At 60.8% G+C, this 25,349-nt stretch overlaps 3 protein-coding genes across 5 annotated transcripts in view; 1 reads left to right on the forward strand and 2 right to left on the reverse strand.

Moving 5' to 3' along the window:
- Positions 1-3: 3 nt before the first annotated feature.
- On the reverse strand, positions 4-5,460 carry TMEM198 (transmembrane protein 198). 2 transcript variants are annotated; one of them, XM_061459458.1, is made up of 5 exons: positions 5,319-5,460; positions 2,976-3,226; positions 2,293-2,868; positions 1,878-2,068; positions 4-1,410 (listed from the first exon to the last, which is right to left on the reverse strand). In XM_061459458.1, exons 2-5 carry the CDS (start codon positions 3,163-3,165, stop codon positions 1,264-1,266), a joined length of 1,104 nt encoding a protein of 367 aa, XP_061315442.1. In that variant the 5' UTR covers positions 3,166-3,226; positions 5,319-5,460; the 3' UTR covers positions 4-1,263. The 2 variants fall into 2 exon arrangements, with proteins under 2 accessions (XP_061315442.1, XP_061315441.1); XM_061459457.1 differs by lacking the exon at positions 5,319-5,460 and adding an exon at positions 4,875-4,896.
- Positions 5,461-7,632: 2,172 nt separating this feature from the next.
- CHPF (chondroitin polymerizing factor) lies at positions 7,633-12,763 on the forward strand. Its single transcript, XM_061459460.1, has 4 exons — positions 7,633-8,026; positions 9,089-9,653; positions 9,820-10,002; positions 10,502-12,763. The coding sequence occupies exons 1-4, from the start codon at positions 7,716-7,718 to the stop codon at positions 11,762-11,764; spliced, it is 2,322 nt and encodes a 773-aa protein (XP_061315444.1). The 5' UTR covers positions 7,633-7,715; the 3' UTR covers positions 11,765-12,763.
- A 4,278-nt stretch (positions 12,764-17,041) lies between these two features.
- Positions 17,042-25,349, reverse strand: part of ASIC4 (acid sensing ion channel subunit family member 4) — a 28,862-nt gene continuing 20,554 nt past the window's right edge. Inside the window, exons 1-10 of one of the 2 annotated variants that reach the window (XM_061459461.1) lie at positions 22,313-23,042; positions 21,932-22,076; positions 21,660-21,787; positions 21,412-21,571; positions 21,004-21,060; positions 20,753-20,906; positions 20,287-20,378; positions 19,909-19,988; positions 19,463-19,567; positions 17,042-19,175 (exon numbers count right to left, since the gene is read on the reverse strand). In XM_061459461.1, coding sequence (XP_061315445.1) covers positions 19,056-19,175; positions 19,463-19,567; positions 19,909-19,988; positions 20,287-20,378; positions 20,753-20,906; positions 21,004-21,060; positions 21,412-21,571; positions 21,660-21,787; positions 21,932-22,076; positions 22,313-22,909 — 1,638 coding nt within the window. In that variant the 5' untranslated portion in view covers positions 22,910-23,042 and the 3' untranslated portion in view covers positions 17,042-19,055. Of the gene's footprint in view, positions 19,176-19,462; positions 19,568-19,908; positions 19,989-20,286; positions 20,379-20,752; positions 20,907-21,003; positions 21,061-21,411; positions 21,572-21,659; positions 21,788-21,931; positions 22,077-22,312; positions 23,043-25,349 lie in introns of those variants that run through there. The other variant, XM_061459463.1, reaches the window with a different exon arrangement.

Genomic DNA, 25,349 nt, shown 5'->3' on the forward strand with positions numbered 1-25,349 from the left:
GGCTCCGAAAGGCTCTTTACTGTGTGGCCATGGCCTCAGCAGCATTTGGCACATTTACAAAAGAGACTGAAAAGGGGGATGGCAGCACAGTGCTGCAGGGACAGGGGTGCCTGGCAGAAACATGCAGTTCCCGGGGCAGCGGGGCTGGCTGCGATGGGCTGTGGAGGCTTCCCAAAGCAGAGGGGCACCCCAGTCCAGTCTCGCCCCCATCCTGCCTGCCTGGCCGTGGGGAAATCCTGGCTCACTCCGTAATAAATTAATACAAATCACAGCAAGAGAAATATATACAAGGCAGGAGCCTCTGCCCACAGTGGTGCTCTGGGCATGGGCTCCTACCCTGCCCTGCCCCGGCCTGAGGCTCGGCCCAACCCCAGGGCCCCCCAACCACTATAAAATCCAGTCGCCAGCAAAACAGCGACGGCCTCTGATGCTGCAGGGGTCCTCACATCCCTGAGGCAGCCCAGCCTCTGCCCAAAGGCTGGATCCAGTGTCTTGTCCTCCCATCAAAATATTTTCGGGCTGGATGCATGCGGTGCACCCCGCCAGCACAGCTCCTGTTGAACAGGCATCACTTGCCAGCATCACCCTTGGGATGCAGGCTCTGCCCAGGACTACCCCAGTCCAGCTTGGGAAAAGTGGGGTAGGCAAGCTGCTCTGGTGGGCAGGGAGCATGGTTAGGGCAGGGGGACTTTCTGAGGAGGCAGGTTTTAGGAAGCACTGCCTGGGAGCTGTTCTCAGGGACAGGGTGGGACAGGTGCACATGCTCAGGGGAGTCTCTGCGGGAAAGGGCTGAGGGACCTGCTCTTTGAAGAAGGGACATGGGGCACAGGCACTTGGGGAGTTGCTGGGGGGTGTGATGGGGTAGGGGCAGGCATGGGGAGCTGCTCTAGGAGAAGGGGGGCTCAAATATGGGGAGGGCAACGTTGGGATGGAGGATGATTGGGCCCAGGCCATGAGGAAACACACAGCAGCGGTGGCTCAAGGACTCTCTGCCCCTGTAGAGCCACTTGCACCGCTCATCCATAGATGCTCGTGTCCCCAGTCCTTGGGCTAAGTTCCTGCTAGTGGGCTCCCCCAGCACCTCCAGGCCCCGCAGGCAGCCAGGGTTTGCCAAGCCAAGTCCCACGTGTCCCCAGGAAGGGTCTCCATCTGCAGCCCCAAGCTGCGTGTGGCCGCCTGGGGCCGAGGGCACAGCCCCACCTGTCCCAGGGGTCTGTCGGAGCAGGCTGGGGTGCTGGTGTCGCTCGAGGTCACTGGGTTAGCTTATACCCTCACAGCTGGGCCAGAGCCCGTGGTGAGGGGTACGGTGGAACTGCAGTCATAGTCCAGGTCCACCACGGCGTGCGAGCTGGTGATGAGGCTGTTCAGGGATGGACCCGTCTGCCGCTCTCGGAAACTCTGGATGTAGCTCTGCTTGAGAAGGGAGACAGATAGTGAAGGGGGCTCTGCTCCTGGCCCACTCCATCAACCCCACCCTAAGTTCTGCAGCAGCACCCTCCCGAACCAGCCCTGTGTGATCCTACCCAGCACTAAGGCCCTCCAGGGACTGGCCACAGCAGGACACACAGACCCATCCCTTCCCTGGGTGCACACTTTGCACCTCACCCACTGCCTGTTTCTACTGTGCTGCAGGGCTTTTGGCCACCAGTTTACATTTGCTTGCAAAGGGTGAAGTGCTCTGTGGCAGGCACGTCCCAGCTCAGCCCCTCCAGAGCTGCCCAGTCCCTGGGACGCTCCAGGGATGGTCTTGTCTCAAGGAGCTCAGATGCCAGCTGATGCCAGGACACCTCTCCCCTTTCCATGCCCCGGCCCACCCACAGGGAGAAGGAAGTGCCACAGAGGCCGGGGGAGATCTCTACCCTGGATGCGGGACTCACGGGGGAGAGCACGTCCCCATCGAAGCGGCGCACAGGGTTGGGTTTGCGGCGGTAGGCAGGCTCAGGTGGGTGGGCTTTGTGCTGGTGCGGCGGTGGGTGGTGAGGTCTCCGCTTCTTCTTCTTTTCCTTTCGGTCCTCTCGTTGCTTGATGCGCATCAGCTGCACGCGGCGCTGCTGCCGGCTGATGATCACTGCAGGGCAGAGGGGCCTATGAGCACTGAGGAGTGCACCCTAACCAGCCCCACACCCAAACCAGCCCCAGCTTTTCAATCCCATTGAGTGCTAGGCTCCTGTAGAGTTCAAAAACCCTTATCTGTGCATGCAAACCAGGTACTGGGAACCTCCACCTTGGTCCCCAGGCCCCCAGTTCCTGCACCCTCCCCATGCCACATCCATCTCCCCAGCCCCCACAAACCTTCTGTGTGGGAATAGCCCTCAGCTGTGACCTTCCACTGGACCAGGACGCCCAGCATGGTGAGGAGTGGCCAGATGCCCAGGATGACCCAGCTGTACCAGCACACAGGGCGAGCAGGAGCCACCTTGATGCGTTCGTAGATGTATTGCACCAGGAGGAAGAGCTCGATGAAGTAGTCAACAGTGACAGTCATGATGGCACTGCCGAAGACGGCGGTGGAGAGGGTGGTGAAGAAGCGTTGCCACTGCAGAGTGAGGACGGCAAAGAGCATCCCCACACCCAGGAGCAGTGCGATGGGGATCCACACTGTTGGTGGGTGGTAGAACTGCTCCATTACCACCAGCGTGGCCACTGCCAGCAGCAGCCCCAGGAGCAGCCCCACCATGAAGAGGCCGACACTGCGCACCAGCATGGTGACCAGCCCGCACAGCACCCCAATGCCCAGCCCAATGCCCACTGAGGCCTCCACACTCAGTTGTGTGTCCAGCACCCGCTCCTTGTAGCACAGCATGAAGATGATGATGGAGCCAAACATCAGCCCTGTCAGGAACATGACAGCCTTGAAGCAGCGGTAGCCTGTGGAGAGACCATCATAGTCAGGGGGTGGACGTCCACCACCCCCCCAACTCCCTCCTGCCCTTCTCCCCATTTGCCCGACTAGCTGCCAGGCTAGCCCAGCTCACCGAAGAAGCAGTAGATGATGCCGAAGAGGCAGCACATGGCACACACCACAGAGGGCACCACCTGGTAGCGACGCTCGATTTCCTGCTGGCAGCTGTGCCCCCACTCCTGGCCCGGCTCATGTGGCAGCAGCTTGAACCGCAGCGTCTGCACAGTTGCAGTCATGGCTCTGGGGACTCCCGGAAGAGGCATCAAAATCTCCACTCCTGCCCCATGGCTCTCCTGCAAAACTGCACCCCAGCACCTGCCCCAGCTGATGAGAGAGAGGGAGAAGGGAATTAGAGGCACTGCTGGCAAGTGCACAACAGTGATACCCACCATTCAGCAAAGAGTCACAAGAAAACCTGCTCCGGCCCCTTGCTACCAGGCTGGGAAGGAAGGTAATGGGGGCACCTAATCTGTATGGGCTGTGGTGATACAGATGTCACACAATGGGTGGCTGCAGGGATGAACCGTCCCCAGGGAGCCCACACCCTCAGGGAGCTTCCCTGCCAGGATGCAGCACTTTATAATTTGTCTGCAGCTTCAATTTCCTGCCCCTGGCTCCCCAGTGCCCTTTCCCTGCTCGATTAAAGGGAGACGTACACTACCTAGTATTTTCTGCCTGTGAAGTAATTATGCTTGGTAATTAAGTCACCCCTCAGTCTTCTATTTTTATAGGCTAAACAGATTGAGCTCTTAAAGCTTGTACTCCAAGGCATTTTCTCCAATCCTCTAATCATATTTCTGGCTATTTTTCATCCCCACTCCAGCCTCCTAGTGTCCTTGTAAAAACAAATCAGGCCCCCAAACTGGATCCAGCACTGCCATGTCAACCCACAGGGAAAGGGGGGTACCAGCCCTGGCTGTCGCTGCCCCTAACCCACAGGCTCACCCATACCACCCTTGCTGTACCAGGACACTGAGTAGGCGGTCACCACGCCCCTCGCAGTGCCTATGCAGATGGAGGGGTCATAATCCCCTGCAAAGACTGATCCAGCTCCAGTTTAAACCTAATTGCAGTGGCTGTCTGCCTGCTCCCACCTGGAGCCAGTTCCGGCACCTCTTTGCTCCCCGGTCCCTTTCCAGGTTCAGCTGACTTAGGATGGATTTATTGTCTCTGGTTGTCTTGGAGCTAGCAGCAGTCCTTGCCAGTGCCACATTAAAACAGCTGGCTCAGGATGGCTCACAAAATCAGGGAAGAGGGCTGAGGCATCAGTCATGACTCCCTATTGCCCAGCACCTCAATGCCACGCAGGCCAGGCTCCACCACCACTTCTACTCCCACCACCGGCCTCCTTCCTCCATCTGGCTGGGAAGGACACACCAGCCAGGGCAAATCCCCCTGAAGAGCAGTGCCTAATCCCAGGGAAGCAGGCGGGCAGGGAGCAGGCAGCTGAGCTCTGGGCCCCTGCCTGAGCCCCCAGAGGGACGCTAAGCAGGATTGGACTTTAAACACAAAGCCCAGGAGCAACGCACCAACCCCAGCTGCCCTTGGGATGGGTGATGCTATGAGGTGAAAGCGGGGTTCTGTTGGCCAGCTGTGCCCAGCAGGCCAGGATGGGGCATCATACGGCTGGTTGGCCAGTGTGGGCATGGAATGGCACAGCTCGGCACACCAGCAGAGCAGCGAGAGGGCAGCGAGTGCTGGTCCCTGCCCCACAACCCACGCCAGGCAGGGGCCAGGGCAGCAGGAAGGGTCGCCTGGGAAAACCCGTCTCCGGCAGGGCTGCAGGCAGCGTTGAAGGCAGCGTTGCAGGCAGTTCCCGGCGCCCATTGGCGCGGGCACTGTTGCTAGGGGAGCCCAGCGCCTGCTCATTGGCGCCGGGACTTGCCCACCTGCTGCCGCTCTCCCCGCAGCCCCAGGCTCCCGCCGCGGCTCACCCCGGGCTCCCCGCCCTTCCCTCCTTTCCCCTCCGTACTCCGAAGGGCCCAGCGTGGCGGGGACCCGGAAGCTGCGCCCGGGACACGGCACCGCAGCGATGCTTCCCTCCCCTCCCCTCCCTTCCACTCTTCTCCCCTCCCCAGTGCTACCGCCCCCCGGCCAGCCCCGCCGTTCCCCGCCGGGATGCCGGGCCCCGGGCCGGCGGGGCGGGCGCGGCGTTGCTAAGCGACGGCCGCAAGGGCCGCCGGGGCGCGGGGCTGCTCCGCCCCTCTCTTTGTTCGGGGCGGGGGTCCCGGGGGCGCTCCGCCGGGCCCCGCACTCCCATCCCGGGCCCTGCGCCCTCTCCCCAAGCCGCGGGGCTGGGGGGAAGCCGGGAGCCCGGTGCTCGAGCCTCTCCCCAGAGGGGGCGGGGCGCGCCCCCCGCCTGCCGCACCCCCCCGTGCTGCCCCACCGTCTGCGGCCCTGCCCCGCCCGCTCCCACCTGCACTCCCGGCCCCGCAGCGGCGGCGGCACCGCGGCACCCGGCGCTCCCGGTCCCGGTCCCGGTCCCCGCGCATGCTGGCGGCGCGGCCCGCCGCGCGGTGCTGAGCGGACAGCTCCGTCTTACGTCACCGCGTAGCGTCACCACGACGGCCCGGGGGCCGGGACTTCGTCGGGGGCGGGGCGTGCGGCGGGAGTGAGCCGCACGTGCCGTGGGGTGCGCGTGTCCCGGTAGCGGTGCTGGGACGCAGCGGCCGTGCAGTGTGAGAGGGGCTGCCCCCTCCTCTGCGAGAGGCCTGGAGGTGCAGGCATGGCGGGTAGGTGGGGCGCGGGGGTGGTCTGCAGGGCTCCTTAGAGCTGGCACCTCCCGGACCCCCCGGAAATCCTGGCAGGGAGAAGTCTCTTGGCAGGATCGACCGTTCCCCTGGCAGCCCCTTCCCAGCCCCACGCCAGTGCTGCCGGGGAGACAAAGGCAGGAGCTGCAGCTGGCGGGGGACTGAGAAGGGGCTGCCGGAGGAACGGCACTGCTGCTTCCCCACGGGATCTCCTGAGGACGCCACGGGGACCCTGGGGGAGGTGTTGGCTTTGCATTCAGCTCCATCTCCATGCAGTTCCCGTGAGCGCAGAGGCTTATTTCTGAAAACTTAAGTACTTCCTTTGACCTGCACCTCTACTTAAATACAAGCTCAGATCAAGAGAGTTGTTTCAGAATGAGACGTCTCTTATTACTAGTGTAAAGTCACGTGGGTTTGTATAAGGTGACTAATATTCAGTGTTCCAACCCATAAAAGAAAAATAAGTATTTCTAACACGTTTGTCTGCACACAGAAAACAGGCAACTTTGGTTGTTTATGATTGTGCCTGCTTTTGTCCATGGAAAATTTCTGCTCATGTATTTCTTCTGCATCCTTTCCCTTCTGGCATCAATTCATCCCACCGTGTTCCCTCTGTTTCTAGTTTTTATATGTCCTTCATTAAGCTGCCATCCACGTGACTGCCTTTGCCTATTGCTTGTCTTGGTCGATTCAGGAGAAAAAGGCCTATGAAAATGAGCCGAGCTTGGATGATGGTCCTGTATCTCTGGGGGCTGGGATGCTGCCAACCGCTTCCTGATGAAAACAGGCTGTGTTGTTCCAGAAAATGAAAGAGACCCTGGAGCCAAGCGGGCTTCCGCCTGCCCTCGGTGCCCTGCCGTGCTCTGTGGCCACTGCTCCCAGGGAAGGCAGGCTGTGTTTTATGGAAAGGGTGGGATGGGCTCCCCAGCAGCCAGAGACTATCCAGAGCACTTGAGAGACCCCAACGGCTGCGAGGCTGCTAGAAATGGAGCCACGAGCTGGGAATGGGCAGAAAGGCCGAGTCCTCTTCCTTGTCCTTATTCAGTAATGCCTGGCGCCGAGCAGCCATGTAAGGCTGCTGGCCTTGCAGCTTCTGGACTGGATCATTCCAGTGCTCTTTGTGTGTGGAAAACTCCACTTGGAGTCGGTTCCTACAGCTCTGTCTGCCTGGGGCTCTTAGGCGGCTGGCGGGAGAGTGGCTGTGTGCTGCAGACAGCTCATAGTGGGACAGTGACCCGGCCCCATCTGTCTGAGCCCACTTCATTAGCCCTGTTTTGGGTTACAGGTTAAGGGTCCCGGCCGCTGGGATCTCCTGCTGCTCTGCCACCCTCCTCCTGCCTGGCACAGTGCACCACTCTGCGCCCAGAGGTCTCCCAGCCACCCCTCGCTCTCCTGCATGCCCGCTTCCCGGGCACCCGGCGTGCCCAGCCACCTTCAGCAGCCCGTGGCTGTGCTTTGCCACTCGGAGTGTCAGAGACAGCCGCCTCCCCCCAGCCCCCGACCACTGGTGGTCTCCTGGGGACACCCAGGTCCCGTCTGGCTTTTTGGAAGACCCCCGGGGCAGCGATTTGAGACGGAGAACGGGGCGCTTCAAGACCACCACGAATGCTCCTGCCCGGCGGCACCCGCCCGCGTAAATCCGCCTTTTAAGCCGGCTCAGGCGCCATGTCCCGGCCGGAGGACGTGCCGGAGCCGGAGGCCGCTCTCTCAGCGTGCAGCCAGGCCGGTGCCGGGCACCGAGCACCCCGTGGCGAAGCCCCTACCCGAGAGTCCCGCATCCCCGCCCGGTCCCGTAGGGGAGGGCGGCGAAGGGGTGCCGCGGGGAGGGGGAGGGAGGGGGCAGTCCGCGCGGTCTCCTAGCAACCCTCACACCGCCCCCCGCCCCGGGCCGCTTCTCCCCCCCACCGCCCCGTGACGCGGCGGTGAGAGCGCGGTCCATTGGTTGGGGCTGGGCCGCCCGCGGTGACGCGAGGCGGGGTGGGGCCGGGGGTGACACGTCGGACGGCGGCGCCGCCAGCGGGAGCGGCAGCCGGAGCCGCCTCCGGTCCTGTCCCGTCCCGGCCATGCGGCTGTCGCTGGTGCTGTCGGTGCTGCGGCCCGCTGGGCCCGTGGCCATCGGCGTTTCGCTGGGCTTCACCCTCAGCCTGCTCAGCGTCACCTGGGTGGAGGAGCCTTGCGGGCCGCCGCCGCACACCGCCGACTACCCGCGCCCCGACGGCGGCCCCGCGCCGCCCCCCGGCCCCGGCCACACCAACGGCAACGCGGCGCGCAGGCCCAACGCCGTGCCCGCCGGGCTGGGCGCCGACAGCTGGGAGCCCCGCGTCGTGCCCTACCGCCCGCCCAGCCCCGGCAGGGCCGCCAAGAAGGCCGTCAGGTGCGGGGAGCCGGGCCGGGCTGGGGGAGCTGGGCCGCCGGCGCCGGTCGGGTTTAGGTGGGAGTAGCTGCGGCAGAGCCCGGGGTGCCCAGGTGGCGGGTATGTGCTGGCCGGGCCGGTGTTGGGGGGCCTGTCTGCCTGCCTGCTGGGGAGCTTTGAATGTGACCCGGGGATGTGCTTTCCCACACCCTGCAGCCACCCAGGGCTGCGGCATGATTTCCTCCCCCTGCAAGCCCTTTTCCCTGCTGCTTCCCTTTCTCCCCTCCGCTTCCCCCTTCTCCTTATCCCTTCCATCCCTGTCTGGAAGAGCTTCATGCCCCCACTGCTGTCTGTTGTGCAGAGGTTGCCTCTGCTATGCAGAGGGCGTGTCCCAATCATGCCGGCCCTATCAGGGTCCCCTTTCGCGGTGGCATGTCCACACCCAGCGCTGCAAACTCCAGCGTGCTCTGGGGCCGGCTGCAGCCTGTCCTGGCACCCCCGGGATGACAGGGAGCAGGGAGTAGGGAGTGAAAGGGCCTCCTTGTCCCAGCGAGGCGGTGGGTGGACGGATGCAGGGGACTGAATGGGGCCAGTGTGTGCCAGGCGGAGGCTGGGGGCCGGGGTGGGGGGGGTCGCTTCCTGCCGCTGCGCCGGGCTGGGAGAATTAAACCTGAAAGTCATTGTGAGTGGGGCAGCTGGGGGCCGTGGTGGGGAGGGGGCACAGCTGGCCCCATGCTGACATCAGCGCTATCCCTGTTAGAGCTGGTGTGTGCAGGCCTGTTTCCTTCTTTAGCTGTGCTCAGCCTTTTGCAAGCCTCTGGTTTGAGCTGGGCTGGCCAGCTCACAGGAAGAGAGGGTCCCCCATGGTCTCAGGTTGGGGGGAACCTCAGCAGAGCGCTTTGCTGTGCCCCTGGCCCAGACATAGTTGCAGCCGGCGCTGTTGAGGTGATGTCTTGTGTGTGTGGTGAAGTCTGGGAGGGTTTCTGCAGGGTAGACAAGGTCAGTACTGTTGGGGAGGATGGGGAGGTGCAGGCTGAGGTGGGATGCAGTGCTCTGGGGCCAGATATTCTCTCCCTCCTGCAGGACCAGGTATATCAGCACAGAGCTAGGGATGCGGCAGCGGCTCTTCGTGGGTGTGCTGACCTCCAAGAGCACGCTGAACACGCTCGGGGTGGCTGTCAACCGCACGCTGGCCCACCGCCTGGAGCGCCTGGTGTACTTCACTGGCACACGAGGCCGCAAGGTGCCCCATGGCATGACAGTGGTGACGCACAGTGACGAGCGGCCCATCTGGAACATGTACCAGACCATCAGGTACCTTCTGGACCACTATGTGAATGACTTCGACTGGTTCTTCCTGGTGCAGGATGACACCTACACGGAGGCACATCGCATCAGCCACTTGGTTGCTCACCTCAGCATCGATACCCACCTCTACCTGGGTCGCCCCGAGGAGTTCATTGGTGGGGACACTGAGGGACGCTACTGCTATGGGGGCTTTGGCTACCTGCTGTCCCGCAGCCTCCTCCTGCTCTTGCAGCAGCATCTGGAGAGCTGCCGCAATGACATCCTAAGCGCTCGGCCAGATGAGTGGCTTGGCCGCTGCATCATTGACTACACAGCCATCAACTGTGCCAACGAGCACGAGGTAGGTCCTGCAGTGGAGATGGCCTTTGAGAGCCTGGTTCTGGCTCAGTGTGTTTGCCTACCTCTCTGTGGGCTCCTAAGTTCTGGGGGTACCAGCCCTTGCATCCTTTTGTCCTTTGAGCTTGCTGTACTGGCAGCTGGCCGTGACTCATATCTTCTGGCTGCAGGGCCTGCGTTACCAGTATTTTGAGCTGGGGAAGAATGCAGACCCCGAGCGGGAGATCGACCTCCGTTTCCAGAGCGCCTTCACTGTCCACCCTGTGCTGGATCCTCTCCAGATGTACCGGCTGCACAAGTATTTTGCTCAGGTGGAGCTTGAGAGGACATACCAGGAGATCCAGCAGCTCCAGGTGAGACCTGGCTTGGCTGGAAGGGTCTGGGCATTTCTGGTCATCCCTGTGGGCTTTATGGTTGCTCTGTGTCACCTCTCTCCTCTGAGGTTTTCTCACCTGGACCTGCTGTAGGATGGGATCAGCTGAGCCTGTGTGGTTGCAGGGGCAGTGGTGCTGACTGGAGGGAAGCTTTGGACCTGGATGGGTCCTGGAGCTACAGTGGTGGTTCAGGGTGAATGGAGCCAGCAGGGTGCTGAGGTCTGCTAGCAAAAGCCAGGCAGGGTGGGAGAGGGCACATATCCTACCAGTGGAGGTGGTGTGCTATATTTAGGGTGCTGTTCAGAGCAAACCTGAGGTGCTGGACAGGAGTCACGCTGAAGGCAGAGTAGTTCTGGCACTGCTTTTTGGGCCAGGAGTGGCTGATCTCCGAGTATCAGAAGTCACCTTGCCTGCAGCCAGAGCTGGAAGACTGCTTGCACCCGCCTTGGGTCTCACTCCTCCTTCTCTCCTCTTGCAGCAGGAGATCCAGAATGCCAGCAGCCTGTCTGCCGATGGGGACCACATTGCCACGTGGCCTGTTGGCATCCCACCCCCTTTCCAGCCCAAAACCCGCTTTGAGGTGCTGCGCTGGGACTACTTCACAGAGGAGCAGGTGTTCGCCTGTGTGGACGGCTCCCCCAAGTGCGAGCTGCGTGGTGTAGATCTGGCAGACGTGGCTGATGTGGTGGCCACAGCCATGGATGAGCTGAACCGCAAGTACCAGCCAGTGCTCCATGTCCGCAAGCAGCAGCTGGTGAACGGGTACCGGCGCTTTGACCCCACGCGGGGCATGGAGTACACGCTAGACCTCCAGGTGGAGGTCGTCACTCAGAAGGGGCACAGCCGCTCTGTCACCAAGCGTGTGCACCTGGTGCGGCCCCTAAGTGAAGTGGAGATCATCCCCATGCCCTATGTGACAGAGGCCAGCCGCATCAATGTCATCCTGCCGCTGACAGCCCACGACCGGGACTATGCTGCCCACTTTCTGGAGACATACGCAGCGGCCGCCTTTGAGAGCAGCGAGAATGCGGTGCTCACCTTCCTCTTTATCTATGACCCCTTTGAGGCCCAGCAGGTCACCGAGAATGACATCTTTGCGCCTGTGAAGGCACAGATCACAGAGTATGAGCGCAAGTATGCAGAGGTGAAGATCCCATGGATCAGTGTTAAGACAGATGCACCCTCCCAAATCAAGGTCATGGATATCATCTCCAAGAAGCATCCTGTGGACACGCTGTTCTTTCTGGCTGGTGTGGGGACAGAGGTCACTGTTGACTTCCTGAACCGCTGCCGGATGAACACCATCAACAACTGGCAGGTTTTCTTCCCCATCCACTTCCAGGGCTACAATCCTGCCATCGCTTACCACAACCAGGTACCGCCCTCCACGCTGGACCTGCAGCGGGAGACAGGGCGCTTTGACCGTGATGTCTTCCATGAAGCCTGCTTCTACAATGCTGACTACATGGCAGCACGCACCCGCATGGCGGGTGATGTGCAAGAGAACGAGGACATCCTGGAGACCCTGGACATTTATGACATGTTCATCAAGTACTCCAACCTCCACGTCTTCCGGGCTGTGGAGCCTGCCCTGCTGCAGCACTACCGGCACCAGGCCTGCAACCCCCGGCTCAGCGAGGAGATCTACCACCGCTGTGTGCAGAGCAGCTTGGAGGGCATAGGCTCTCGCTCCCAGCTGGCCATGGTGCTCTTCGAGCAGGAGCAGGGGAACAGCACTTGAACCCCATGGTGCAGAGGAACTGGCCTTGTCCTGCTGTGCCCACCAACCTCTTCTGCTCAAATCTGTCTTCCTCTTCCCAGTGGCTGCAGGGATTGTTGGTGTCTGAGCTCATGACTAGCCCCTCTGGGGCTGCCCAGGCCGGGGTCTGCCAGTCTGGGGTCCTTCTGGAGTGGCCATGGCTGTGCAGACCCCGGGGGGAAGTGGGGTCAGCATTGCTGAGCTGTGAGTTGTCATGCCTGGCTTCTCACCCCAGAGCTGCTGTCCACCAGCCCCATCCCTCTGTCCTGCCCCTGCTGCTCAGTGGGGTGGCGAGGGGCTGCCCTGTCCCTTGCTGTCCCCCGTCAACAGGGTCACACAGATCCTAAGGCCCCCCTGCTGCAGGACCATGACTGCTGTGGGGATGGGGTGGTCCCTCATGGTTTCACCAGTGTCCTCGGACAGGGCTGTGCCCTTTGCTTCCTCAGAGCATCAGCCTTGTAGTGCAGGGAGGGACATGTCTCTGCACCTGCCACAGGCTTGGACAGTGGGATGGGGCACATCCCACCCCAAAAGAGCAATAAGGAGATTGGTCTTGGGGTTTTGCCACTTGGCAACAAGCCGGAGCACTCCCAGATGGTCAGGGTGGGGAGTACTTGGCACCCAGGGCCAGTGGGTGCAGGGGATGCCAGAGGGGATCCTGCTGTATTCACATACTGTGAGCTGCTCCCCATGGGAACCATGACCCAGGCCGTTTCGGCCTTCGCAATATCAATAGGACGTCGGAGGTCGCAGCTCTCAGACAAGAGCTTCCCGACAGAGGTGGGAGCCCTCCCCACCATGGGGCTGCCTGTGGGGTCGGGGAACTCGGTGCCCGGCACTGGTGGGCACACCAGAGGGTTTGGCTGCGCATCTCCTAAGGAGAAAGCAACTGAGGAGCCACTGTCTCCTCCTGGTTTGTATTTAATAGTGGGGAGAGGAGGGGGGAGGGATGCATTTACACTAATAAAACAGAGAGATCAATGATTTGGTCCAGCTGACTCTTCCCTAGAGCTCTTCTGGGTGTCTGCTGTGTGGTGTTTGGTCCTGACTGCTTATACAAAATGTGGCTGCAGCTGGCCAGACCGCTTTCATGCAGGGATGCTGCTTTCCACAAGCCACCTGCAACATTCTCTGCCTGAGATGGTGTCGTGGTTTAAACCCAGTCAACAAGTTGCCTGACTGGGTTTAAACCACGACAGTTCGGACATAACTGCCTTTACTTGGTGAGGCCAGGGGAAGCCCTTCTGCTTATGTCCAGGCTGGCAGGCACTAGGTCAAGCAGACAGCTTGAACCCCTGGGAGCTTGCAGCAGGAATCCTGCACCTCCTCTGATGCCCAAAGTCCCTGAGGCTGTCATTACCTGCTACCAGTCACTGCAGCAGGATGCTGAGCCCCTTGCCATGGGAAGCCCTAGTGCCCATGTGCTGAGCTCTTGGCAATGCTGGGTCTTTCTGGTGCCATAAATTCATGGTCCCACTGACCAGGTTTCCAGCCCTCCTCAGCCCCAGCTGCAGGTGGAAAAGCACCACAGTGATAGGCTAAGGCAGCTGTGTGTCCTCCCACATGGGCTGTCACCATAACAGCCTTTGTGGGTTGCATATGGGTAATGGGGGATGCCTGGCCTGTGTCAGAGCAGGCATCCTCCATTGGGGTTGGGTGCCCAAGTAGAGTGAGCTGTGCCCTCCAGCATTTGAGTTCAGCTATGAAGGAAACTCTTGGACTAGAAACCACATCTGAGCACTATGTTGAATTGTTAGGGTTGGACCTGACCTTTGTGCATCGGCTTCACCATTTTTGGATCTCAGAGCGTCTCAGCATCTTGAGGTTTCCAGTTCTGGGTCAGGCAGAGCACCATGGTCCTGCCCCACACTGTTTCACCACCTACCACTACTATTTGCATTACAAGGATGGGGAGTGTGTCCTTGCCCATGCTGCCTGCTCCAGGCATGATTTTCATGGCTCTGCATGCTCTTCCCTCCAGCCCTTTGGTTGTCACATTTTACTTGTTTGAGAAACACACGTATCAAAGAGACGTCCCCAAGAAGATTAACTGAACCTACTTGCTGTTAGTTATCAAGGCTGTTAGTGCTCGGTGAAATTCATGGAAAGCCCCTGGGCTGTGGGGCATACCTTCCCTGAAGACACCTCATTCATAGATTCCTGCTCCAGTCTTCATATCCATTGAGTAGGAGCATGTACATCTAAATATAATTTTATTATATTTCAGGTGATAATCGTTAGCTTGCTCCAAGTATTTCTATTTTTGATCTCCCCCAAATGCATCCTTAATTCCCTTTAAATGCGAATCTGGGACAGAAGGAGAGAGGCAGATGCAGGTGGATTGCAGATACATTTCCCCTCTGAAAAGCAGGCCTAGGATTTGGATGTGATTAGACGTTAGAAGAGTATCCAAATGATAATAAAACAAACCAGCTTCAAATCAAGTTTGCTGCTAAAAGAAACCCAGAATTGTATTTAATTGTGGCAAGATGGTCTAGATGGAGTTGCTTTTGCCTCCTTATTGCTGTTTGCCCAGGCTGAGTTAGAACATTTGCATACTTAACATCCCCCCCTCCAATGTACACAGGAGCAAATGACAGTGCTTGTGGCACTTGCAGCACCATTATTGCTGCCTTTTAAAAGGAGCTGGCAGGGTTTGAAGCCACTTTGGTGTTTGCCAGGTTATCTGCAATGCCAAAACTCACGGGAAGGATGTGAAAATCTTTGGGAAGAGGTTTGGTGATAGGAGCAGGCTGACCTGCTTGGCTAGGGCTCAGAACAACCTTCCCGTGCCTGGGTGAAGTATAGGGGCTCACTGGGCAATGGCAGAGACCTGTGATGATGGGACCATGGGCACAATCATGCTGTGCCCTCCTCCTGCTTGCACAGGGCTGGCAGGCACAGGCAGGGCACTGGACCAGGACAGTGTTGAAAGAGATAGGGTACTAACAGGGGTGGCTGAACAGACAGGGATGTTCTGCAATCCTTGGTTAGGTCTGACCAATACTGCCATACAACATGTGGGATTTTTGGAAGAGGGTGTGAAGGTCCAGCTCAGAGCAAGCACCCTGAAGTACAAAAGGGGCAGGCTGGGTGTGCTGGAGCTCAGCGGGTGCCTGCTCCCCTCTCCTCCCTGCACCATGTCAAGCAAAAAGACTTAAACTGGGGAAAACCCAAGCTGTTGCTGTGCTGTTCTGCCCCATCTCTCAAGCTGTTCCTCTGCGCAGTCATGCGTGTGGCTCTCTGCAAATGCAGCAGTGCAAGCGAGGAAGGCAAAACCTGCTTCTCTAGCCCTCCTTGGGTCAGTTCTGGCTGCACTAAACCCCGCGGCAGAGTTACTTGAGCCCTGGCAATCTCCGTAGCTGACCTTTGGGAGGATGAAGGAAGCACGGCCGTGCCAGGAGAGGGCCGCAGAGCCGGGGGAAGCGCAGTGCCCTTTCAACACTGGGCTTTCGTTGGGCAGGGGCCAGCGGTGCCTCGCTGCCTGTCCCGCAGGAGCAGCTCTGCCAGCCGCAGAGCAGGACACAACTCCAGCTGCAAGGTAAGGCAAGAGAAGCTGCTCTGCTTAAGGAGGAAAGGGCAGACAGATGGGGGGCTTTGCCTGAACCCAGTGCCTCGGGTGACAGCCTAAGACAGTGCCGAGCCCGTCCAGAAAGTGTGAGCGGCTTTGGCTTTTCTAGCCAAGTTCAGGGAAATCAGGGCTTTTTGGTAAAGAGGGAAAGAGCCAGTAGATGTATTTGCAGGCAGGGTTGCTGCCAGCATGTGCTTTCCCACGGGGCTTTCCCTGCATGGGTATGTGAGCACACCCAGCTATGCCTGTGGACATCTCTTCTGGGGATACACAGCCCCAGCACAGTCAGACTGCAGCAGCACAAAGGCCTGGGGCTGGGGGGAGAAGCAGGCAGCTCGGTTAGATTTTGATTTTAATTGCCTCTTTGTTTTTTCCAGCCTGCTTGCCTGCTGTCAGGAGCTGAGCGCTGGAAAATGAGGGCTGTGTGTCCCCTGCTTGGCCTCACTGACGGGCACCAGTCCATTTTCCCAGCAAGGTGGCTGTGGAAATGGCAAGGAGCAAAGCAGTGAGCTTGGCACCTTCAGGTCATCAGGAGATGCTGAGGGTCACTCCTTTGTGTATCACTCCAGGTGTTGCTGCCTGTCACCCCTAGCATCATGTGCAGGAGGCACTTGGGGAGGAGGTGACAGCAATGAGGTATCATGTCCTGTTGCACTCCAGAGCTCACTTCCAGCCCCTCCACTCCCAAGCCGGATGGTTTGTTTTCTTTGAAACACAGCTTTCTCCTGGGAACAACTGTAATTGTGGTGTTTAGTAGTGGAGGCACAGTGGGAAGTCCCCAGGGAGGTGTCCGTCCTGTGGGCAGAAGGGATCCTTGCTGGCTGCTCCATCCTGGTTCCCCCTCCCTGGTGCTGGCACAGCATCTTGCAGGAACTAAGTCTGCTGGGGTTGTCACCTCCACGGTGACAGGAGCCGTCGCCAGCACAGCCGGTCCTGCTGTGGTCAGGTGCCTGGCAACTGTCCAGAGGGCTGCACTTGTTAAAATTAAGGGCCTGTTTCATTCTAGTGGATCCCCTTCTAATTATCTCCAGACTACTTCATGTGGCTCATTACGGGTGATTCAAGCAGTGCTGGGCTGGGCTGAGATAGCTTTGCAGCCCAGTGAGCCCTGGGTGGCAGCGTCCCTCTCCAATAGCCTTTGGATGGGCACAGTGTGGGAAGGGGCACTCAGGGGCCACAGTGCTGGGGTTTGGGGCTGGCCCTGGGGTGCTAAATCTGGGTCATGCTGCTGGTCCTCCTCAGCTGAGCACCTTCAGAACTGGGACATCAGGCAGAGCACAGGCAGGGGGAGATGCTGGTGTCACTTCACCTGCCCATCCTGTTTGGAGGTGGTGGGAGAGCCTACAGGAGGTGTCATCTCTAGGTGCCAGCAGGAAGTTGCTGAATGAAAGAACAGAGGTGCCGAGAGAAACAGATCAACATAACTTCACATCAGGTCTTCGCTAGGTCACCGCTACAGGGCTCTCAGGACCTGTCCTGAAACAGCTTTTCTGCCAGCCTCAGCTGGCAGTGTCAAGCCTTTCTGCAGGCAGACGTGTTCACCTTTGGGTGACTGGGTATGCCGGCTCTCACCATGCCCAGCACACGAGTGCAGGGCTGTAAAGTGCTCTGTGGGTCCCACCACCACCTTCTCCTGAGGTGAGACCAGCTGCCCCATCTCTCTGCCCCCACAGCCCTCACAGGCAGCTCAGATCTATTTGTGCCTCTTTATTAGGGAGCATTTGTACATGTACAAAACAGTGGTGCACATCTCTCACATTCACCAGCACGAGGACATTCGCGTCGGCCCTCCTGCTGTGGTGCCCGTGCCCGTGCTTCCCGCTCAGGGCTTACTGCTCCCGCTGACAGGAAGGCAGCCACATCCTGCACCCCCCTGCCCTCTGCAAGACACCTTGGTGTAGGGCTGCCTGGCATGGTCGTGGCACATCCGTGGGTTAATGCGTGGTACCCCTCTTGGGACACTCCTATGTGCAGATGTGGGAGCACCTTGTGGGGAGCTGACACAGGGTGCTCTGGAGAGGGTTTCCAGAGAGCACCACTGTGCCTGCCTTGTCAGAAGGCTTGCTGTTTTTCTCCCCATGCAGGGGGACATGGGACACAACACAACCAGCTGTTTGCACTGATGGGGAACATGTTTCCACATGGATTCATATTTGGGGGGGAATGTTGGGCTGTGCGTACCCAGAACCAGAGCTGCTAGGCACATCACCAGGTCCTTGTCCTGCATCTTCCACATGTGGGGCCTTAGAGGATGCAAGGACAACAGCTTCTGCGTGTATGGCTTTGGCCACAGCATGGCATGGCCGTGTTCCATCTGCGGGCACTGGGGATGGCTACCAAACTGGCAGGGCCAGGGGAAGCCTGGCTCAAACCCAGCTTCCCCCAGAGGTCCCAAATTCTTGCCCTGGGGTCCCCCTCTATGCTGTGTATGTGTATTGAGGGGGGCTTTGCCAGCCTGCCCCCCCTCCTGAGATATTTTGGGGCAGTTTGTCCTGCGCTGGTGTCTGCTACAGTGGAGGGGGAAGAGGCAATGTCCAACAGGACAGAGGGAGCGTTGTGGGTCCTGCCATGGGTCCTGCCATCTCTGGGCAGGCAGGAGCTGCGGGTGCTGGTCCTGGCCAAGGCTCTGGCCAGTGGGTTGGGCTGGGGCTGTCTGGGCAGTGCTGGGCACGGGGCACCCTCCTAACCGTGTACAGTCTTGGGGAGGCACAGCGGGTGCTCAGCACCTGGGGGTGGGAAAGTGGCAGGGGGTACGTGCACAGTGCAAGAGAGGAGCGACAGGCAGGGGAGCAAGGGCAGGACCCCCTCCCCCTATCACCTGGGTGGGCCTGGTGGCTGCATCAAGGGATGAGCCGCTTTGGCCAATACCTGGGTGAGGAGAGGACGGGTGGGCTGGGGGTACAGTGGGCTGGGGCAGGAGAGGGGTGGGCAGTAGGTTTGCAGTGCTGCAATGACTGGAGGTTACCGGGGGCCAACACTGGGGGGTGGGGTGGGGAGGTGGCAGTCACAGTGCAGGGGTCTGGATGGGAACTGCAACGAGGGGCTGCAGCTGTGGCAGGCTGCAGGAAGTTGGGGAGGGCGGGCAGGTGTTTGAGGGTGTCACAGTGGTGGTGCCATGCAGGTGTGGCTGCAGGTGGGGTGTCCCTGGGCTGGCCGGGGTGGACTGTGCTGCTCAGAGACATGCCCTGCAATGCCGCTCTGCCCTGATGCAGGAAGAGAGGGGGGAATTGTGTGGTCCCTGGGCAGAGGGAAAGCTGCTTCAGGTACGTCTCTCTCCTGGGGTAGACCACGCAGGGCAGAGACTCCCACCCTGGAGGGGCCAGATGGGAAGGGCTTGGAGGGTCCTGCAGGAACCACAGCTTACCCCAGAATGCTCTGCACTGCCTCTGCCCTACACCCCACTGCTCTCCCAATCTGTCCCAGTGTGCCCATTCCCCTCCATGCCATGTGCTTGAGACGGGGCTGGACCCATGTGCTGGGGGCAAGTGGAGGGGACAGGCAAAAGGGCTGGGGGGGGGTCACTCCAGTGCCAGTGCCTCAGCAGCTCTGGCAGCATCGCCAGGGGTGAACAGCAAGGGCCAGTCCTGGCAGTGGGGTGGGGGAGGCAGGGGCCTGCACTTGCTGCACCCGCTGCTGCAGTCCCTCTCCATGCAGGAGATGGGGAGGAGGGTCCAGGGGTCTGCCCCCCTGTCCCGAGCTGGCCTAGCAGGCGAAGTCCTCGAAGATGCCCTGGTGAGGGTAGTGGTGGCGGTGGTGGTGGTTGGGCAGGATGCCCGTGTTGTAGGCACCCTCCACGTGTCGGCCCAGCGTCTCACAGGGGCTCTGCAGGGATGGCAGTCAGTGGGGTGTGCAAAGATCCCATGCACCCTGCTCCCCCAGACACCCACACCCAGCAAAGCCTGTCCCCAGGAGACTCCCAAGAGACCCTGGGGGGCACCCAGCTCCCTGCCACTCAGGGGCTGCCCTGGCTCTGCAGCCTGAGGACACCAAACATGAAGCAGCACTGTCCCTTGCTCCTGGGATAACATCCCTTCCACCTAGGCTGAGGACAGACACTGCCCAGGCCCTGCCCTTGCAGCACCCACGGCAGCCCAGACCCATGGGGATACCTGGTCCTTGAGCTCCTCCAGTCCCAGTGTGGCAATGCTGCCTGAGGGCTTCTTCAGGGGTGGCTTGGAGCGTCGCAGGACCCGGCTCACCCTGTCCCGGATCACCTGAATGCAGACAAAGGGTCAGCCTTGGACCCACACACAGGAGGCACCCCACGTGTGGGCACCCCAGCCTGCACCGACTGTCACCCGCTCCCCTCCTTGCATGGGGGACTTGGGGCTGACAGTGGGGACAGCACCTCTGCCCTCCACTCTCCCCGTCCTCAGGACACACAGGGATACTGGAGGATTTCCCAGTGCCTCCTGCTCGGCATTCCCCAGTTTGCGGGCTGTCATAAGCCCCTGGGGTGCGCCATACACTGCACTCCCTCCACAGGGAGCCCGGCAGATGTGCTGTACCTCACCCAATCCCACTTCTGACACACAGCCCAGAAGGTTTGGCGCACCTCATAGACATAGTCCAGGATCTCCAGGATGGTGAGGATGCTGGCACCAATGAACAGGCCCATCTGTCCCCCGATGTCCCCTGGGGATGAGAAGGAGATGGTCACCAAGACACACTGGGAGCCTGGGGTGGGCCAGTGGGGATGTGGGCAGTGGACTGCCAGAAGGAGAGGGACAGTGTGATCAGAGGGGCAGGGATGGCAGAACAGAAGGAGCAAGACATATGCAGGACAGGAGACAGCCAGCAGCATGCCATCCTTCAGGCAATCTGCGGCCAGCTCCTGCCCTCTGTGGTCCCTCCCTGACTATCCCCACGTCTTCTGGGGTTCGGACCCAGAGCTCCCCACCCCAGGGTCCCATGAGTAAGTTGGGGGAGTCACCGAGAAGCCCAGCAAGGTCGTAGGCTTTCTTCTGCTCAATGGCCTCATAGTTGAGTGCCTCAAAGAAGATGTCCAGCACCAGAAAGTTCTCCCTGTGGGGGCAACATAATGGTCAGCAAGGAGGGCTGGTCACTCTCCCACCACACCTGCCCCCGAACCTCCCCTGTCCCCCAGCCCTCCAGCTCTTAAGTGCTTCCTGTTATTCAGGATGGTGTAGTGAGGACACAGAAGGGGTATGTCCCAGGCCAGCAGGAACCATGGGGTGGGGAGGTGCTATCAGGAGGGCTGGGAGGTTAGGGATGTGTCAGGGAGATACTCTAGTGGCAGCCATCCCTGAGCAGAGGATGCTGCAAGAACCATGTGTGGCAGGACTCACTCCATGCATGCTGGCAGGAGTGGGGTGGGGGCTCCCCAGGTCCCCAGCTCCCTGCCCACCCTGCAGCACACCCCAGCACCAGCAACTCACCGGATGTAGGTCTCATTCTTGTTGTACTTGCGGGCGAGGTAGCGCGCTGAGCCCTTGTTGGGGATGCGCACCATGGAGATCTCCTTGCCATAGCGGGTCAGGTTGCATGGCGTGGGGCAGCTGCAGCGCTCCTGGCTGTCCTCCACCGCCGCATCTGGGGGCATGCACCCATTGGCAGGGTCGCATCCCCCCAGCCACCTCTATGGGGGCACCCTGCTGGCCCCCATCCGCCCGCTTGCCACCTCACCTACCCAGCGTGTGGTCAGCACACTCGATGTACACGTTGGGGGAGCATATGGACTCATTGCCTGCAGAGAAGCAGCTGGTTAGGGGGGTGGCAGTCTGGCCCACTTCTGCCCCCCACCCTTGATGTACTCCCCTGGAGGCAGTGGGGAAGAGGTGGCCCTTGAATGCAGAGGGGATGGGATGGGTGGCCCTTGGGTGCAGATTGGCTGGGGCAGGAGTGGCCCCTGGGTACAAAGGCAGACAGAGGCTAACCTGGGGTGTAAGGAGGGTAGGACAGGCTGACCCAGCATGTGGAGAGGACGGGGTGGTCTCTGGGTGGAGAGGGATGGGGCAGGGGTGATCATTCGGTGTAGGCTGTAGCAGGCCAGCGAGCCCTGGGCAGGTGTCCCCGTGCCATCATGCACACCCCTCACCTGGCATGTGGACCATGCGGCAGTGGCAGCTCCGCACGACGGCCTCCTTCTCACACTGCAGGCGGCAGGCAGCAATGCTGTATGTGTCGTAGCCAGGCAGCGTCTGCTCCCCCTGCACACTGGCCCGGCAGTTCCCCCATGGCTGCGGCAGGTAGGTGAGCTGCCAGGGTGAGAGGGGCATCGCTGCAGGGCTGCACTGGGCTGGGTGCCCGCAGACACCTCCCTGGGCTGTGGGTATCCTTCCTTACCCGCTGCTCCTGGCAGGACACAAAGGTCTGGAAGCCGGGCGAGACACCAAAGCCCAGTTGATGGATGTAGGGTGGCTCATCCTGGCTGTGAATCTGGACCCGGATGCCAGCTTCAAATGACGTCTCATCTGCAGGAGAAGGACAGAGGGGCTGCATGCATGCACCCCCCCAGCACAGCTCTGGTGCCTTTTTGTCTCATTACCCCCACCAGCGTGCCCTGCTTGCCCAGCAGCCCTCCCTCCCAGCTGTGCCTGCACCACTGCCCCACTCACTCGTCTCTCTCCAGATGGGCAGGTACTCTTCCTGCTGGATGTCCAGCATGATCTCCAGCCCGTTGCCCATGCCACCTTGGCGGGTCACCCGTGGGTTCCTCCGGTCCCCGTTGAAGGTGTAGCATTTACCATACCGTGTGTAGACCTGGGGATGGAGAAGGGGGGTGGTGAGGGAGCAAGCAGGGTGTTCTGCAAGCAGGATGAGGTCCAGGAACCCCTTTGCAATCCTTTGGCAGTGCTAGAAAGGAAGTTTGGAAAGGCTCATCTAAGCCTCCCCCTCCCATGCTGCCACCCCTTTACCCTTGCTGGGGGATGTGAAGCTTCTCTCCCAGCGCCCATGGGGCAGTCTGGCTGTCCTGCCCCTGCCAGGTGGGAACTCACAGGGGCAAAGTGCTGGGGGCCGCAGTGCTCTCCCTGAAAGCGGCAGTCTACCAGCATGTCCTCGATCTGGTGGCCCAGGCGGTGGAAGAAGCTCTGCATGGTGTGCTCGGAGCGGCGGGGTGGCAAGAAGCGTGAGTAGTTGGCAAGACGTGTCAGCCATGCACGCCGGTCCTCCCCCAGCACGGCCAGCATCTCGGCCACCAGCGAGTGGTTCTCCCAGGCCAGCCCCAGCCACTGCCCCACTGAGTAGAGATCGGGCTTGGTGAGGTGCAGGAAGCGTGCCCGGTTGGGGTTGCAGAGGGTGACAGCCGGGAAGCGGAGCTGGGGGGCTCGGGTGAGGCGTGCCCGGGTGTGCACGGGGCGCGAGAAGAGGTGGTGCAGGCAGTCGGTGGCGCCGGTGGCCAGCAGCCCGGCAGAGGCCAGGAAGGCCAGGCTCCAGAGCAGGCGGCGCAGGCGGGACTGTGGCCGGGTGCACATGTAGTGCAGTCCGGGGATCCTGGTGGCTCGCAGGATGCCGACGGCGAACTGGGCAACGCCTCCATCCTGAGCCGCTGTCAGAGCTTCCCCATCCTGGCAACAGGCAAGGGGCAGTGGCATGGCTGCAGTCAGGGTAGCTCCTCTGGAAAGTGGGGTGCAGGCTGCTCCCGAGGCTACCCAGGGCCCCTCCAGGGAGCTCTCCCTCCAGGGAGGCTTTTGCTCTGCACTTACCTAGAGACAAACGTGGCAGGCGCCTTCCGGAGCTGCTCCAGTGACGGGTGATGGGGGGGAGAGGAGGGGGCTGCTACAAACACGCCTTCACCCATCCTCCATTCGGGAATGGAAAATTCCTCCCTGAGCAGGGCTGGGACAGGAAAGGGGGCTGGGGGTGTTGTGTTACCCTGGGCAGAGGGACCTGGCAGCCCGCAGTGCCCCAGCATGATGGGCACTTGCGTCTGGGTGGTGATTCCCTGTTCCAGTGACACTGTGTGAGAACTGTGCATAGAAATGCTGCTCTCCAGCTCATCTCCACTGTCCTGTGCCCTGGCCCTGCTTCCCCGCGGGATCCCCAGCTGTGCCTTCTCTGGGGCTGGGAGCCCTGCCCCACATGGGCAGGACAGTGCCAGGCCTGAGGGGCTATGGACTCCTGCCAGCAGTGCTCGGGACCACATGTGTACCTTGGTCCCAAGTGCTGTAAACTGGTATCCCCTGCCCTGGATCTGAGGACCCCAGTGGATCTGGGTCTTGTGGGTCAGGAGGCACAGAGCCATGGGGTGGGAACTGCATGTGAGCCCACCTGAGCCCGGCGGGTGCTTTGAAGTGACAGTGATGCTGTGATCAGAGTGCGGCAGGGGCGGGGGGGGGAGTATCTCTGCACCGTGCTGTCAGCACGGCTGGCAGGGCCCCGGCAGCCTGTCAGGGTGCCTGTAAAGCTCAGCACCGCGCTCCCGGCAGCTTCTCATCTCCCACTGCTGCTGCTCCCCCTGCCTCTGGCACCAGCCCTGCCAAGGCCCGGGATGGCCCCCGGGGGGTCCCCAGACGCTGCAACCCCAGGATGAGCTAGGGCTGTTGTGCCCCCTGCGAAGGGCAGCATCCCTGCTGCTTCATGGCAGCTGGGCAGGACGAGGGCAGCAGCAGAAGTGAGGACTGGCAAGAAGGGAACTCCAACTCGCCTCAGCAGTGACTCCAGCACCATCCATGCTGCTGGCCTTGCTGCCTGAGCAAGGCGTGACTCTGTACCCATACTGGGGGCCCAGCCAGGATCCAAGCTAGCATAGAATCACAGAATCACAGAATGGTTTGGGTTGGAAGAAACCTTAAAGCTCATCTAATTCCACCCCGCGGCCATGGGCAAGGACAGCTTCCAGCAGAGCAGGTTGCTCCCCTGAGGGGCCTGTCTCCGGCAGGGGGCAGCAGGGCACCGCGTTTTCGTCCCGCCGGGCACCGCTTCCGGCGCCCGGCCCGGTACCGGGGCAGCCCCTAGGCCGGGCTGGCCGAGCTGTGCTCTGTTCTGCGCAGGGTGGGTGAGGACAGCATCCCGGCCCCGCCCGCCATCCCGGCAGCGGCGGCCCAGGGCAGCGCGAAACAGGAGGCCCCAGGCACGGTGGGTCCCGGGGAAGGACGGTCCCCATCCCACCCACCACGGGATGCCGGCGCTGCCGCTTGCTCGGCTGGAAGCGCAGATGTTCTTGCGAGGCCGCAGTGTTTCCCTGGAGCAGAGCTGGGATCCCCGGGAACACGAAGCTGAGGCCGTGGGGCTGCCCTCGACACCCCAGGGCTGGCACCAGTCCTGACACTGTCCCGCTGGTGCCGGTGTGAACAGGAGCGTGGCAGCGGAGTCCCTGCACTCTGCACCCTCGGGACCAGCCCCGTGGGTCACCCCAGCCCACACTGAGCTGTCCCTTTCAGCCCATGTGTCCCTCACCATCCCCGGGGCACGGCTCGGCCCCCCCCCACTGTGCTAGCACGTCTGCATGGGGCTGCTGGAGCTGGCTCGGCTTCTTGCTGAGATTTATTGTGGCTCTGAGAGCCGGAGGCTGCTAGTCTGATACCATCAGCACCTTGCACACCAGGGCAGCTTTTATATTAGTTTTCTTTTAAACGGAGGATGAGCTTCCCAGGCTGGAGGAAATGTCATTTCTCTGAACGCTTCCATCTCATGTCGGTTCAGACATCTCTGGGCAGTATCATAATCACCCTGGAGTCAAGGGAGGGATGGGGACACGGTACAGAGGCTGGGGCATGTGGGGACAAACAGCTTGGGGACAGGGACCAGTGTTGGGTAGGGCTGGGGAAGAAGGACCAGCGGTGTTGGTGGCCTTGTCCACTGTAGCCCCGGGCAGGTGGGCATATGGGGAGGGCATCTGAGTTACTCACTTGTCGGCTGCCAGGGTGCCAAGGCCAGCTGTGAAATCGTGCTGGAGAGAGCACAGCGCAGTCCTGCAGGGCTTTGCCTTTCCAGCATGACAAACTCAATTAGGTAAGAGGGAGCACGTGAGGAGGAGGAGGAAGGGCAGAGGAGAGCCTGCCTGCACTGGGAACATGATTTCCTCCCTGCAGC

This window comes from Pezoporus flaviventris, unplaced genomic scaffold (assembly GCF_033815535.1).
Source record: "Pezoporus flaviventris isolate CSIRO_AGI_PZ_B2104156 unplaced genomic scaffold, CSIRO_AGI_Pfla_v1 ptg000029l, whole genome shotgun sequence".
In the NCBI taxonomy this organism is placed as follows: domain Eukaryota; kingdom Metazoa; phylum Chordata; class Aves; order Psittaciformes; family Psittacidae; genus Pezoporus; species Pezoporus flaviventris.